At 45.5% G+C, this 16,329-nt stretch overlaps 1 protein-coding gene and 1 pseudogene across 1 annotated transcript in view; one reads left to right on the forward strand and one right to left on the reverse strand.

Moving 5' to 3' along the window:
* Positions 1 to 6,282, reverse strand: part of NIPAL2 (NIPA like domain containing 2) — a 71,418-nt gene extending 65,136 nt beyond the window's left edge. The window contains exon 1 of the mRNA XM_060116324.1: positions 6,128 to 6,282. Coding sequence (XP_059972307.1) covers positions 6,128 to 6,262 — 135 coding nt within the window. The 5' untranslated portion in view covers positions 6,263 to 6,282. The remainder of the gene's footprint in view (positions 1 to 6,127) is intronic.
* A 3,089-nt stretch (positions 6,283 to 9,371) lies between these two features.
* On the forward strand, positions 9,372 to 10,427 carry LOC132500620 (EF-hand domain-containing protein D1-like; annotated as a pseudogene).
* The last annotated feature ends 5,902 nt before the right edge of the window (positions 10,428 to 16,329 follow it).

The following is a 16,329-nucleotide window of genomic DNA, read 5'->3' on the forward strand; positions in this document are numbered from 1 at the left end:
GAATCTTCGCCTTAGTACTTCAAGATAACAAGTGTTCCAATTAGGAAATTACTGCCATCAGGAAGTGTTCTGTAATGTGAATGTGTTTCGAGAGTGAAGGGGAGGCAAACATCAAAGGGAGAGAGGAAGGCACTGGATGTAGAGAAATCCGTGGTTTTAGATGAAAGAAAACAGAATTCCATCACATAACTGACATGATTTCTCTTATTTCCATTTGTAATAAGTACAATAATTATTAATTATTAGAAGTATGTATTTTATGACATTTCCTATAATATAGGTTGACTGTAATACTTCTAATAATAGCTAGTGTTTATTGAGTGCTTTCTATGTGTCTGGAACTGCTAACGATTTGATATACATTATCTTAGTTTATTCCTACATCAACCTTATAAGGTATGTAGTGTTATTATTATTACCACTTCAATAGAGAAAGCCAAGATTTGGAGAAACTAAGAAAATTGCCAACGCACCTAGTAAAGAGGCTGAGCTTTTTAAACCACACTATCCTTGAACAAAAAGGATAGCTTAGGGGAATGTCATCCTTTCCATGGTAAACTCTCAAATGCCAATTTGAACAATCACCAACATTTTAAAAAGAAGTTTAAAAAATTCTCCTAAGGAAACAAAATGAATATGGCATACCATTTCCCACACCATCTGGGTAAAACATGCAAGTTGAACAGTCATAGCAATCCTAATATTTTTTAACATTTTAAAACTGTAGAATATAATAGATACAGGCAACTGTAAAGAAAATGATATAGATGAACAAATTACTAAAATGAATTATTATAAGGCAAATACCCTCATAACAGCATCCAGATCAAGAAACAGAAATTGGGCGCCCACCCAAAGACCTCCCTTTGCCTCATCCCACCCCTTCCCCTCCCTTCCCCAAGGAGACACTGGCCTGACTCCACGGCAATCACTTCCTTGCTTTTCTCTATAGTTTTATCACCCAAGTGTGCATCCCTAAACACTGTGAACGAAGGCTGTCTTTTTTCCTAATAGGTCCTTTAGGTGTGTTTTAATCCACAGGTTCTTCCTCTATCCTTGCTCTCCTTTTTTTTTTTTGCTTGTAAAAATGATTTTTGAAGAAACCGAGCCACATAAACCTGTAAACTGAAGTTTCCCACAGCCTGAACTTAGCTGATTGCATTAATGCAAATATTATAGCTGGTTAATATAAATCAAGCCATAAAGAGGATAGCAGGTAGATTTAAAGGCAAACACGTGGTGTGACAAATTCACAACAGCATTAAGAGTCTGTTCCTCTGATAAGGACCATGGGATGATGATGATGATAATGATTACAAAAGCTTTGATACAGTTTCTTTGAGGTAATCCTTTTCTTCCTTCCTTCTTTTGCTGCCTTATACATATATCTCGAAGAAAATGTGGTAAAGGGAAAATGCCATGTTGGATACATAAGAAAGGCAAAAAAAAAAAAAAAGAAGGAGGGCTTCCCTGGTGGCGCAGTGGTTGAGAGTCCGCCTGCCGATGCAGGGGACAGGGGTTCGTGCCCGGTCTGGGAAGATCCCACATGCCGCGGGGCGGCTGGGCCCGTGAGCCATGGCCACTGAGCCTGTGCGTCCGGAGCCTGTTCTCCGCAAAGGGAGAGGCCACAACAGTGAGAGGCCCGCGTACCGAAAAAAAAAAAAAAAAAAAAAAAAAAAAAAAAGAAGGAAAGGGCAGTAAGTATAAACAAAACAAAAAAGGGATTTTTCTTGGGAAGGAAATGGAAAGGACCAGCAACCTCTACCTGGCCCTTTGGTTATTCGTAAGTTTTGGCACTTTTCTTTCTCTAAGAGGCAATCAGATGCAGCGACCAGCAGAAAGGAGATAAACGGTAGCAAAGCAAAATCAATAAAAGGGCAATATAAAACTCAATGTGATTTGTCTTCAGTGCAGTGAGACAAGCCATATTCATTTTCTCCTACCACATGCTTTTCAAGTCTTAGTTTCTAAGCAATGGCCTTCAGGCATGGAATAAAAATAGCTTTGCAGTTAAATCTACTTGCTGTAAGATCTGGGGGCAAGTTATTTAACACAAGTTTCCTTATATGAACAGTGAGGATAATATGTACCTTACGAGGTTGTTCGGGGCTCCAATGAGATAATAGCTATAAAGTGTCACATAGTAAATGCATAACAAATGTCTCTTCGATTCGCCTCTTCCCTGCCAAGTTGTATCAATTTTCCTCTAAATATGTTGACTTTAAAAATTCAAGCCATTGAATATCAAAAGTTCAAATAAAGGACATTTAAAAAATCTAAATGTTTCATTTCACCCTATGCAGAATAAACCTTTCTGACAGTGTCTTTGTAAATTTAGATATTTAGCAACATGGATAAACTTATAGAAACAGCCTCAAAACCCCTCCTTCACAATATTCCCACGTTCATCCTTTCCTGTCCATTCCCTCTACAGCCTTGCCGGATTGGCACTTATTTATTCAACCAGATAGCATGAAAGAGCCTGGAGATCTTCTATTCTAAGCCTAATTTTACCAGTAAGGAAAACTGAAGCCCAGTGTGATGCCCACGTGAACTCCGCTAGTTGACAGCAGAAACTAGACAACAGCCTCTAACGTGCTGGTTGCAAATTAAGTGCCTACAAGGCGAGTAGGTAAAAGAGATGAGAGCAAAGAGAGGGGCCTAAGTGGGGAGCACAGTTGTTCTACACAGTGAACTCCCCCTCACGGTTATCACGTGCGAAAGAGGGCCAAGTTGCTAGCACTTCTAATATTTAAACAGATCATGGAAACTTGAAACCTTATATATAATCTACTCATTTTTAAACATTGGCAACGTATTAAACATTTTCTAAACCTCTCTGCAGTGTGACACAAGATACGTCTATGGGCTGGATTCGGTCCATAGCTAGCCAGTTAGAGGCCTCTGCATCCTGCTAACCCTAATTTGTGTGTTCCTTTTTTTTCTTTTGGCTGCATTGGGTCTTCGTTGCTGCACGTGGGCTTTCTCTAGTTGTGGCAAGCGGGGTCGGAGCGCGGGCTCTAGGTGCGTGGGCTCCAGTAGTTGTGGCTCGCGGGCTCTAGAGCACAGGCTCGGTAGTTGTGGCGCACGGGCTTAGTTGCTCCGTGGCATGTGGGATCTTCCCGGACCAGGGCTCAAACCCATGTCCCCTACACTGGCAGGTGGATTCTTAACCACCGAGCCACCACGGAAGTCCCTGACCCTAATTTAAATGTCTTTAATTTGCTTTGATCCTTTTACTCCCTCTTTGAAAAACCTTCAATGGCTCCCCACTGTCTACCAGATGTAGTCCAAACTTCTTTACCTGTTGTCCTTCACGGCAATCCATGACAATATCTAAGACCCGAAACTGTATTTCCACCTTCCAGTCAGTATCAGTTTTCCACTGCAACCAGAATGGCCACTGACTTCTACTCTAGGTACAAAAATGTTCAGAAGGGCACCTGCTCAGACAGTGTGGGCTGCTCCTTGGTCTCCAGACTTTTCCCTTTCTTGGAATGCTTTCCACCTGTGACTCCCATCAATGAAACTCTGTCTTTAGGTGGCCAGCTCAAACACTACCTCTCCTCAAAACATCCTTGATGGCCCCTGCTAAAAGCCACCTTGCTCTGGATTCCCAAAGGACTTTATATTCCTCACACGACACTTAAAACATACTGCCTTGTTTTACAGTTACCCGCATAGCTCGTTTCCCCCAGTACCTAATAACATTAGGAAGGAAGGAAGAGGTTGAGTCTAAAGACTATGTTGAATATCCCACAGTGATCTGTACAAAGCACGGAGCTCAATAACCATCTGAGAAACATTATTTTTTATACTGAAAACTTGTGGATGAAACATAAAGAAAATACCTTTGTAGAACTTTATTGCATCTATACTTGTATGGGTAGACTCCTAAGAGATGCAGATGGGGCAAAGGCCTCACTTCCCTGATTCCCTAAAACATTTTCCCCACTGAACTTCTACTTCCCACTTGTTTTGGGATTTCTTCCTCTAGAAGCACTCACATCTTTGCCTTAGACGACACTGATTCTAAGCGGGCACTGTTAAATATCCATGTCACCTGAATGTGCTTCAGGGAAGTTGGTCTTTTTCTGTGAGTAAGGCTAATTTAGCAGATCTGATGGTTGTCTCTGGAAAGACACAGAAAGCTGGGCTATCAGTGAACAGACACTGTTCAAACATTTCCGTAGTGATAAAACTTATTAAACTCTGGCTATCCAGCAATCAAGGTTAGTTTTGAGTCCTAAACTTTCATCTCTTATTTTGTTTTCCTGGAGCCACTCCCATTTTCAGCCATCTGTATTCAGTTAGTGTCCAAAAATAAAAGAAAAATTAGATTCTATTTTATTTCTACTGGCCTGCCCAGCACTGGAGGCACTCAATAAAATGTTTGCTGAATGAATTTTTAAAAATCAATTTTTACTTTTGCTTTAAAGCAAATGCAATCGCTGACAGGATAAAATACCACAATCTTATAAGATAGTCTAAGTTTGCATAATAATGGGAAAAGCTGATATAGTCTTACCTCAAACTAGCTATGCTTGGGTGTCAGCTGGGTAGTTTCAATTAGCATATCCTGGATACACCCTTTCTAACCTGTACAAATCTATATTGTCAAAGGCAAGTTAAGCCTTGCAAACATAAAGTTAAATTTTCACATTTATATCACATGATAAGCTGTGTTTGGTGTCAGAGAGCCAAGATTATCTTGAATTCCAGGAAACATTAAAGAAAACTAATGACTGCAGGGGCTTCCACTCTGCAAACAATGTTTTCTCCTGTTTTGGATGATGCCATGGTAGGTCACATTTACTCTTTAATTCCTTTACCAAAAGAATTTACCGTTTCATTCTTAAACTTTTATTGGGAGTGCTTCTAGCATAAGCATATTATAATATGCTTTATAACATATGCTAGCATAAGCATAGTGTAACAGATATGCTCAAAGAACTTCCCATAAAAAGCAGTTCTTGTCTTTGTAACTCCTGTGGGTGGAAGCAAGGAGAAATGGAATCCAATAGGCTCTGTGCCCCCCATTTTTTCTATTTTATTATGTTTTGTGGTAAAACAGACTCAAAGTGATAGTCTCCTCTGTTGAATACTAATAACGTGAACATGCTTATTTTGTCTTTATATAAGTAAATTATCTTCCTTGTTGGTTTTGAAAACAAAATTTTAACATTTCAGAAACTAACACTCGAAACACTTTTCAAGAATAAAAGGCTTCTAGGCCTTTGATGATTGGTAAAACCCCTGATGTAGAACAACAGCAACAAATATTTTATAATTATATTGTTGTAAAATAAAAAGAACCATTGATTTGTTAAAGAACAAGAACAAAGCAACACCCATATGAAAACAGAAGGAAGCTTGGAATCGACCATATCAAGATCACTTGCACCCACTAGAAAGAACAGAAATACGGCTAGAGGAAGGGCTTTTTTCTGATCTTAAACCAAGCCCCAAATAAATGCGCAGCTCTAATCCTCTTTGATCCTGTTAAACGTGTATTTCCAGCGTACATGCACGTTGTTGAGGCTCTCGACGTTTCCCCAAAGGGTCGGTGAAAAAGGAGTCTCGCAATCGCAATCGCAAGCTGAGAGCATCAGCGATCCTCTCGCCACAATGGAAGAGCTGTGCTGACACATTGGGGACTCACACACACGCACACGCTCAGAGCCTCCGCACAGAGGTGACATTTGGTGGCCCTTAACGAGCTCTCTGATTCGGAGAACAGAGTGTCACTTATTTTTTTTGAACTGTAAAATGATCCGGGCGGGGGTGCGGATATGGGTGGAGGAGATTCGCCCCGCACTCCTAGAATCATTCCGGGAGAAGAAGGCGGATTCAGGCCGGACAGGCGGGATGGTTGGGGACCCAGAGGCCCATGACCGCAGACCTGTGCGACCCGCTCCCTGGAATCGATGCCCAGGAGGGGCAGACCAGGGCTTCCCGCTCTCCCAAACGAGGGGCAGTGAAGTCAATGTGTGGTAACATCATGTCAGCTCTGCCCACTTGGACAGCGCGGTGTCCTTCTGAGAGTCGGCGGGAGAGCGGCCGAGGAGCCGGAGGCGCCGCGGCACCACCCCGGTCCCCACCAGGCGGCGGGGCGGCCGGCCCTTACCTGGTTCCGGCGGTACCAAGCGCCCGACAGGGAGCCATTGCCGGCGCCCAGCGCCCCGTACGTGAGGTTCCCGGACAGCTCGTCCAGGGCGGCCGAGGCGGCGGCTCCGGGGCCCCCGGGCGCAGGCGCCGCCATTAGCTCTCGCTCCCCGCGCTGGGACTCGGGCTCCCGCCTCCAACCGGCCCGGCCGCACAGCACGGCGCCACAAAGGAGGCGCGCCCTGCGGAGGCCGCGCCCGGGCCGCGCCGCAGCCACTTCCTGCTCGGTGCCCGGGCGAGGCGGGCGCGCCGGGGCCACCTGGCTCCCGCCCCCGCGCGGCGCCAGGTTCCCGGGGGAGTCCCACGCTCTGAGGCCTCCCGGGGCGGCTCGGCTCGCTCCGCACCGTCCCGCCGCCGGGCACGGGTGCGCAGAGGCCTCACGGGCCCGAAGTGGGAGAAGAGCTGCGCCCCTCTGCGCGCCGGGTCCGCACCTGTCGGGACCAAAGCCCTTCCAGCCCCAGCGGCGCTGAGTCAACACTTATCGAAGTGAATAGGAGTGAAAGGAGACATTGGCGAACCCAAAGCAGCCACCTTCACTCCGCCTGTACCTGGCAATCCAGCTCTCTATCTCAGATGCAGTGTTTCTCACTTGTATCTTTTAAATGGTTTGCATATGGAAAAGTCACGAGTTCCCGGAAAATATTGTAATCGACATGAGAATAAAGATCGGAGAGATTAAATCTCAGTGCTAACACTTGATAGAACCTTAGCAAATATTCCTAGAATGAAAGAAGGACTCTCCAGTGGTAGCTGGAGGACCCTGACGTGTTTTGGGGACTGGATGGGGTTTCCTTCAGGTGGAACCAGAAGGACATGCTGAAAAATTGCCAGCCACTGCATATAAGAATTTAGGTTGGGAGATACTTGTTAATGGTCTTAAGGAACTCTAACCAGATGTTCTGGTTTTATCTGTATTCAAATTATACTGCGTTACTACAGATGATGTTAAGTACCTCTCACCTTGAGAACTCTGATTCTGTATTGTTGCTGGAAGCCCTGGAACTTGCAGTTCGTTTGCACGATGCTGAGCTTCTTCTTAAATAATGTGCTATGACTGCCATGACTTCATGAAACAGAGACCTTCAAGAAGAGGGAATTGCTGCCTAGCGGGGAACAGGGAGAAATGTTCTTAGGGAAATGTGCGAATGAGAGAAGAAAATGAGAAAAAAATCATTCCAGATAGAGAAAAAATAAGACATCTCCGAGGTTGTATAGTTTCTTGCTTGAGCACCCAAAATGTTCAGTGAACAGTTAATATGGTAGCTATTTCCAATTTTGTGGCTCATTTATTTCAAATAAGTATCTGAAGGAAAAAGTGTCTATTTTTAATATTTTCTATAACATTATATTACATTGTATATTGGAGGCTTTATTAATGCTTCTTTCCTTGAGATGGTGTAGGGTACCAGTAACAGAATATCCAAGTAAAAGTGGCTTGAACAATAAGCATCTGCTATCTCCAAAGGGAAGGTGGCTCTGTGTGGTTCTATGACGTCATCACCTCCATCTTTCTGCTCTGCCATCCCTGAGGTACTGGCCTTGTCCCTAGTCACGGTGGCAGCTCCAGGCATTACATGCAAACACGATCATATTTCGAAAAGAAGCGGGGCTTTTCTACTTACGCATCTTTTTATTAGAGAGGGAAACCTTTTCCAGAATCCCCTTAGCAACCTCTCCCACCAGGTCCCATTAGCCAGGACTGGGTCACATGCCCGTATTCTACCTGCCAGGGAGGCTGGGAAAGTGATTGTTAGGCATTTCCAGCCTTCAGAGTGGGAGGCAAGCTCTGCCGGCAGGGAGGAACCGAGCTGGGGTAGGAGAGCACCACCGGCAGAGCTTGTCACAGCCAGTCTTTAGGGTATTCTATCACCCATATTGTAACCAGTCATGCAGTCTGTAACGAGCAAAATAATAAACGGTTCGTGTTACTTTCCTGTTTAAAAGACTTCCAAACCTGCTCACTGACGCAGTGAAGTTCACACTTCTTAAGTCTGTCAATATGAGACCCTTTATGACCTGGTCCACATTCAGCTCATTCCCATTTTATTTTTTAATTAAAAATCATTTTCAGTTTCTTGGCATTTGTTTAAAAACCTTTAATTTTGGAGGAAGATGGCACTTGGTGCAGAATAAGTATGATGTCTAGCCTGTGATGTGCTAGTCTCCAGATTCCAAGATGTCACTGCGGTTGCTGTGACTGTCCTGGCGTGTGCGGGTAGTTGAAACAAAGAATTCGTGACCAGTGTTCCTTCCCACACAGTTCACAAGGAGGCGGCAGGAAGGCCGTGTGAGCTATTCTGGTCCCAGCAGTGTAGGCAGAGCTGGAGGCTGTTCCGGGCATTGTGATGGCCTCTGCCTTTTGCAGGGTTTCTTCAGGGGATATTCTGTTCACTTTACAGGATGCCAAAAGCCTTTGATCAATCTTCTGTCCTCAACTCTGGAACGGTGGAGGTCTGCCTTCCTCAGTTAATTCAAAGTATTCTATTCTGGGGCACATCATTTGAAGCTCAACTTCACTGTGAACTTCCAGAGCAGGGTTACATTTTGCTTGGGATCACTCTCTTGCAGTCTCCACGAAACAGGTGGTTTTGTTTTTTTTTTTAAGTTGAGAATTATGGGTTTTTTAAAGTCTTTATTGAATTTGCTACAATATTGCTTCTGTTTTATGTTTTGGTTTTTGTGGCCCCGAGTCATGTGGGATCTTAGCTCCCCATACCCGCTGCATTGGAAGGCGAAGTCTTAACAACTGGACCACCAGGGAAGTCCCTAGGTTTTTTTTTTTTAATTCATCTTTAGCATGAATCAGTCAACACTAGTTTCACTAATGATGAATGTCTAAGGGGATAAAGTAGTTATTAAAGATGAATTCAGGTATCTTACATCATATACAAAAGCCAACTTCAGATTAAATACTTTAATGAGAAAGGTAAAACTCTAAATCTTTCAGACTAACCAGATGGTCTCTGCAACTGGAAGTATAAACAGTCTTTAAAGTGCAAATGCTAAAGGTAGATGGTCTGGGTTCAAATCCTGAGTCCACTGCTTATTTACTCTGTGACATTGATCAAATTGCTTAATTTCTCTGTCTTACATTCATCATCCATGAAAGGGAATTAAGAGTACTGAAACATAGAAATTACTCAGTAAATGGTGTTTACTATTTATGACCTTAGGATAGGGAAGGATTCCTTAAACAAAGAGAAAAAATGCAAACCACAGAGGAAAAGACTGACACATACAATTACAGTAAAATTAAGAACTTTTGGAAGTGTCACAGAGTCGCTAGTTGGCGAAGAGTGTGCTGCCCGCCCAGTCCCCGCGTCCCCACATCCACCGTGGCCATAGCCAGCGAAGAGCTAGCGAGCAAGCTGCAGCAGTGACTGAAGTGGGAGGAGGTGGACGGCGGGCTCCGAGCCGCCCCAGTCCCCAAGCCCCAGCCGCAGGCGTCTGCCTGGGCGCCCACGGCCAGAGCCCACGCCGAGCTGAGCGCACAGCTGAACCGACGGCTGGACGTCAACGAGGGCGCAGTGCAACCCCGCCGCTGCAAGGTCTTCCACCCCTACTCCGAGTCCCCGGAGTTCAGCCACCGCCTCATCAAGGGAGGGAGAGCATGTTCAAACTGTACGATGCCGGAAGGGATGGCTTCATCGACCTGATGGAGCTGAAGCTGGTGATGGAGAAGCTGGGGGCCCCCAGACCCACCTGGGCCTGAAGAGAATGATCAAGGAGGTGCACGAGGACTTTGATGGCAAACTCAGCTTCCGTGAGTTCCTGTTTATATTCCACAAGGCCGCAGCAGGGGAACTACGGGAGGACAGGGGGGATGGCACTGGTGAAGCTTTCTGAGATCGATGTTGCCCTGGGGGGCGTCAAAGGTGCCAAGGGGGCTTCTCTGGTGGCGCAGTGGTTGAGAGTCCGCCTGCCGATGCAGGGGACACGGGTTCGTGCCCCGGTCCGGGAAGATCCCACATGCCACGGAGCGGCTGGGCCCGTGAGCCATGGCCGCTGAGCCTGTGCATCCGGAGCCTGTGCTCCGCAACGGGAGAGGCCACAACAGTGAGAGGCCCGCGTACCGCAAAAAAAAAAAAAAAGGTGGCAAGGACTTCTTTGAAGCCAAGGTCCAAGCCTTGTCCTCTGCCAGTAAGTCTGAAGCAGAGCTAAAAGCAGAGCAAGATGAGCGGAAGCGGGCAGAAGACAAGAGGAAGCTCCACCAGGCAGCCTTCCGGGAGCTCAAGGCCACTTTCAGTACACAGTTGGGCTGAGCTGGACCTGTGTCCACAGCTGTGCCTCACAGATGCCCTGGGGAGAGCTGGCCGGGCATCCTCGCCCCTGCTGACCCTTTGCCCCAACAAGCCTCCACAACCACCACCCAGCGCAAACTCCTTAACCTCATCGGGGTGGCGGGGGGTGGCTCTCGCCTTCATTTGGGAGCCCCTCCCAGAGGGTCCAACTGCCCCACTCAAGTCCCTCTCCTGCTCGCCCTTCTCTGTAGCCGGAATGTGCCTCTACTTGGCAACGTTTACTTCTTCCTTTTATCTTTCCCCCTCCACATCAAAGAGTGGTCTGCTGTGTTAATTTGCACAGATACTTCTTTCTGTGGTGGTCCTCAGAGGAGATAGTCCCTGGAGGCCTGTGATGTTAATGTTGCCCATTTTCTTGGGTAATCCTTTTCTGTGACTCTTCCTGTCATGCCCCTCTCTCCTTTGTTTCCCATCCAACTTCCCTGTTCTCATTCTTAGCCTGATCCTGCCAGGTGCTTTTGCATCTTCTGTCCTTTGATGATGCTGAGGTTTAAGGCAGGCCAGGCTCCACCACTGCCTGTCCCCTCTCCAATAGGGGGAACGGCATGCTGCTGAGATGACACAAAATAGTCAAAAGATAGGAGATTCTGTTCCTTCCCATCACCTTTCTCCTGTCCTCTTAGCATTTCCCCTAGATCTATCCTTTTCATTCTTCTTCCCACTTCAGCCTTTTTTCCCTACCCCTAAATACTGTGCTATTTAACTGTAAGAATGATTATAAGTAATATTAATGAATAGAAGAATTCCTGTTAACTCTGACTTCATGCAAATTATATTACAGTAGACCCCTGACATTCCCAAGTGACAAATCCAGAGCCTTTCAAAATCCCAAAAGTCATGACCCTCCTCACCATCTAGCCAGTTTCCAACATCTGCTCTAAGGTACTGAGGTGAAGCTGTTTTTCAGCATAAATTTTTATATGTTATGAGTTCTTGGGATTGCTCACAAATATCAGGGGTTTGTTGTATTTTATAAAATAATTTCTAACATTGTATTTATTTCTTCTCTTTTTTAACTGCTGTCTCTACAAAAAGAAAACATCTTTTTGTACCACCAAATGTTGGTAAAGATGTGGAGCATCAGAAACTACTATTCATTGCTGATGCTATAGACATTGGAAATAGTTTGACATTGTTTGGTAAAGATGAAGGTGCACATATGAATTTCACCCTTATGAATATATCCCAGAGAAACTTCTGTATGTGGGTAGCAGAATTGTACAAGGATAACAGCACTCTTTGTAAAAACAAGTAAACAAACAGACAAACCTGGACACAGCTCAAGCATCCATCACCAGGAGTAGTGGACAAATGAACTATGATACATTTATATGATGGAATACAATACATTGTTTGAGTACATCCATACGTGGGAAAATCTAAAGAAAAGCAAAGGAATGATAAACACAAAATTTGGGTAGTGGTTCAAAGGTATTGGCAATGTTCTATTTCCTAAACTGGGCAATGGACTACATGGGCATCCATTTTATTATTATTCTTAAAGATATGAATTTATGTGTAATATGACATAACTTTTGTACTATTATATATTTTATAACTAATACAAAAGACTAATTCAGGAATAAAAGCACGGTTTTGTGGTCAGAGTTTCCAAAAGTTCAAGGTCCATAGACCTAGCTTTAAGTTCAGTCTTCTGCTCTTTATCAGCTACATGGCTTTGGACAAATTCTCTGAGATTCAGTTTCCTAATTCATAAAGTGAAAATAATCATATTTATCTCAAAGTCTGTTGCAAACTTTCAGTGACAGGTAATATGAGTGAAAAATCTTATAGTTCAGTTGAGTTCACCAAACATTTACTTTGTGCAGGAGCCAAAGACACAAGGATAAATGAAACTTGGGCTCTGTCCCTGGGAGCTTGCATCGTAGTGAGTGGATAGGCAGGTAAACTGGTAAACTCAAGTTAACTTCTGCCTGAGAGCTAGGAGAGAGCAAAGAAGATGCACTCAGCTCAGCTCAGGAGGGCATGTGCAAGGCTGAGATGGCTACCTAGAGGGAGGTGATGTCTGTTGCGAATCCTGAAGGATGAGTTAGCCAAATGAAAGAGAGAGGTAGGGGGTGAACAGGGCTGAAACAGCATAAGCAAAGGCCAGAGGCAAGAAACAGCATAGTTTGTATGTTTTCACATTAGTCTTGGGTGAGATGAGATATACTCTAAAATAAGGATAGAGAGACAGGCAGGGTCAGGAAATTGAGGATTTTGCCAGTTGGGTTGTCAAAGTTGGACTTGACTCTTTTTTTTTTTTTTCGGTACGCGGGCCTCTCACTGTTGTGGCCTCTCCTATTGTGGAGCACAGGCTCTGGACACGCAGGCTCAGCGGCCATGGCTCACGGGCCCAGCCGCTCCGCGGCATGTGGGATCTTCCGGGACCGGGGCATGAACCCGTGTCCCCTGCATCGGCAGGCGGACTCTCAACCACTGCGCCACCAGGGAAGCCCTGACTCTTTTTTAAAAATATTTATTTATTTATTTTTGGCTGCATTGGGTCTTTGTTGGTGCGCGCGGGCTTCTCATTGCGGTGGCTTCTCTTGTTGCGGAGCACGGGCTGTAGGCGCACAGGCTTCAGTAGTTGTGGCTTGTGGGCTCTAGAGCGCAGGCTCAGTAGTTGTGGCGCACGGGCTTAGTTGCTCCACAGCATGTGAGATCTTCCCAGACCAGGGCTCGAACCCGTGTACCCTTCATTGGCTAGCAGATTCTTAACCACTGCTCCACCAGGGAAGTCCCGGATTTGACTCTTAATGGGAGTCACTGAGTACTTTAGATAAGGGAGCTGCAGGACAAGATTGAGGCTGTAAAAGATCCCCTGCTGGAGGGACAGGTGGAAAACAAGAGAGATAAAGAGACAAGTGAGAAGACTGCAATGGCTCAAGTGAGGATATATGAGAAAGGCTGAAGAGAAGGAGAGAGAGTGTTTAAGAACAGTTTAGAAGTAAACCCAGCACAACCTGTTGATGGGGCAGGGGAGGAAGGCAGAAGGAATAATCTAGCTTGGACCGCTGGGTGCAAAGCCAGCACCATTACTGATGGGAATTGGAAAGAGGAACTGGTTTAGGGGGAAAGGATGAGTTCAGTTTAAGTTAGAAAATTATTGAATTTGAGGTGCTTGTGGGGCATCCGAGCAGAAAAGTTTGTGCAGAATTATTCCAAGATGCAGGGTGAGGTCAGGGCCAGGGAAATAGATTTGGGAGTCACCAGCTTGCAGGTGGATGAGACTGGCTGGGAGAGCACATGGCCTCCATTTTTTGGGGTAGGGCTCAGCACAATTTTTCTGTAAAGGGCTGGGTAGTAAATATTTTAGGTTTTGTGGACTGTATGGTCACTATCATAACTATTCAACTCTGATATTGTAGTGTGAAAGCAGCCACAGACAATACATAAGTAAATGCATGTGGATGTGTTCCAATAAAACTACGTACAAAAACAGATGGCCAGCCAGATTTCTCCCATGAGCCATAGTTTGCCGACCCCTGTTCTAGAGAGAGAAGAGCTGAGTGCAGAACACAAGGTCAAAAAGGACCACTCGAGAGGGAAGAGACTATATTTTCTAGGCCTCTTGGCATGTGAATGATAGAATCCCAATTCAAAGGGAAATTCAATAATTCATAACTAAAATCTGGGAAGGTAGGGATGGAGCCAGACCACTGGATCTAGGAACTTGATTTTTTGGGTATGGGCTTCATCCTCAGATCAGCTTCACATGGTGGGAGGTAGGGCCACAGCAGCTCCCAGGGTCCATCTTTAGAGCCTGGGTTCAGAAAGGTAAAGGGAGTGTGGCAGATTGGTTATTGTTCCCAGTTCTTCACGCCCCTCCATGCAGGGATATTTGCATAACAGAGTCCCTCCCGTTGCTGAGTGACTGCAGTTGCTCCCAGCAGAGGCATCTTCCCAGTGATGTTGGGTGTGGCCACATGACTTGCTTTGGAAATGTGGACAGAGGGACAATGTGACAGTTCTGGGCCAAGACTTTAAGAGGTATCACATGTTTCTGCTTGCTCTGTGCTCCTGTGCTCCTTCCTGAGAAGAGTATGTCCCCAGTAGCCCCTGGTCTAGAGAGAATAAAGAAACCTGTGAAGCATATCTGAAGCCAATCCTTGCCACTTCTGTCCTGTAGACTCACGCACAAGAAAATAAATACTGGTTGTTATAAGCCACTGAGTTTTGTTTTTTTTTTTTTTTTTGCAGTACACGGGCCTCTCACTGTTGTGGCCTCTCCCGTTGCGGAGCACAGGTTCCGGACGCGCAGGCTCAGCGGCCATGGCTCACGGGCCCAGCCGCTCCGTGGCATGTAGGATCTTGCCGGACCAGGGCATGAACCCGTGTGCCCTGCATTAGGAGGCGGACTCTCAACCACTGCGCCACCAGGGAAGCCCAAGCCCCTGAGATTTTGAGAGTATCTGTTACACAGCAAAACTGATTGATTAAGGGTACTCCCAACCAGCTTCATTTAGAAAATCCTAGTGAAAAACTGATTGGCCTGATTTGGGACATGTGACCCATCTCTGGACCAATCACTGTCCTCAGTGAGATATGATATTATGATTGGCCAACCTGGGTCATGTGCTCACTCTATTCAGGGAGGTGGGGCACTTACCAAGGTAAGGAAAAGGGATGCTGAGCAGACAAAAGCATGTTGTGGAGAACAAGCAGATAATAGTGCCATGAAAACTTAGGCAGGAGAGAGTAACACAAATGAGGGTATGTTGAATAATGCCATCAGCAGCAAAGAAGACACCAAGACAATAAATGAAATGTGTTTCTTGGTTTTGGCAATATCGACCAATAAAAGTCATTGGTGATCTTTGCCTGAGCAGTTTCAGTTGAGTGTTGGGATGACAGCCAGATTATAGGTAACAATAATATTTCAGTAAACTCTCATCCGCTATAGGAATGTTAGTTGTAACTAAAAAGGGCCTTAGATAGGAGCAGGTTAGAAGTCTGTTAAGGGAGAGCCAGGAGTTTTACCTAATTGTTCATCACTTTGAAGCCACAGGAGGCTTAGGAGAGGGAGTGTTGGGATCATCCACATTAGAGGGACACGATTCCCAAAGTGGGAGAGGGTGGAACCAGGCTGAAAGGTGGAGCACAGTCCTGGTGTGACCCTCAGGGCCTGTGGCAGAACTGCATCTTGGGAATCAGACGTGAAGACAGGATCTTTAAACAAGAAGTTTAAAACAGCAGAGTTTAGTCAGAAATCATGAGGAGGTCAAGGGAGGAGAGAGCTGATAAGAGTCTCTGGCCTGGAGAAACAGGTACAGAGCCAGTTGCTGTAACACTGGTGTCCAATTGACAGAATGTTCATCCAGTGCCCACCCCTGTGGAGGAGTCTGACCTTTCCTTGACTCCTTTCAAGACCTCTTTCTTGGCCCCTCCCATCCTCTGTCCTCCATCTGCACCCCGTCCCTCCTGCTTTTACTGACATCTGACTGTGTACAACTTCCCAAGGCTGTGTCCCACTTGGGCCGGTCCTCCCCAGACAGTCCCCCAGCATCTCTCCCTCTGCCTCATCTGAAATTGTACCACCTTGTGTCTCAGTCTTTTGCTCTCTGCTTTCATCTGGGAAAGAATCCATGTCAAGATATTAAAGTAATAGATCTTTTGTGGTTGTTCGCTTTCTAAATAGACCCCTGGTAATGTGATGTCATAACCCAAAGGAGTATTTCTGTCAAAGGAATAAGAATGGGGGCCAGTGGAGGTGGGACATGCAAAACTGTCCCTCAGATGGTACCACGAGAAGAGTTGATTTTGCAGTTCAAGTTTGAAGATAGGAAAAAACTGATGTACCAGCTCAGCAGTGGTGTGGTGGAGTGGGTAGGAATTCCCTCTTATTCAGCCTTTTGTTCTA

This window comes from Mesoplodon densirostris, chromosome 13 (genome assembly GCF_025265405.1).
Source record: "Mesoplodon densirostris isolate mMesDen1 chromosome 13, mMesDen1 primary haplotype, whole genome shotgun sequence".
Classification (NCBI taxonomy): domain Eukaryota; kingdom Metazoa; phylum Chordata; class Mammalia; order Artiodactyla; family Ziphiidae; genus Mesoplodon; species Mesoplodon densirostris.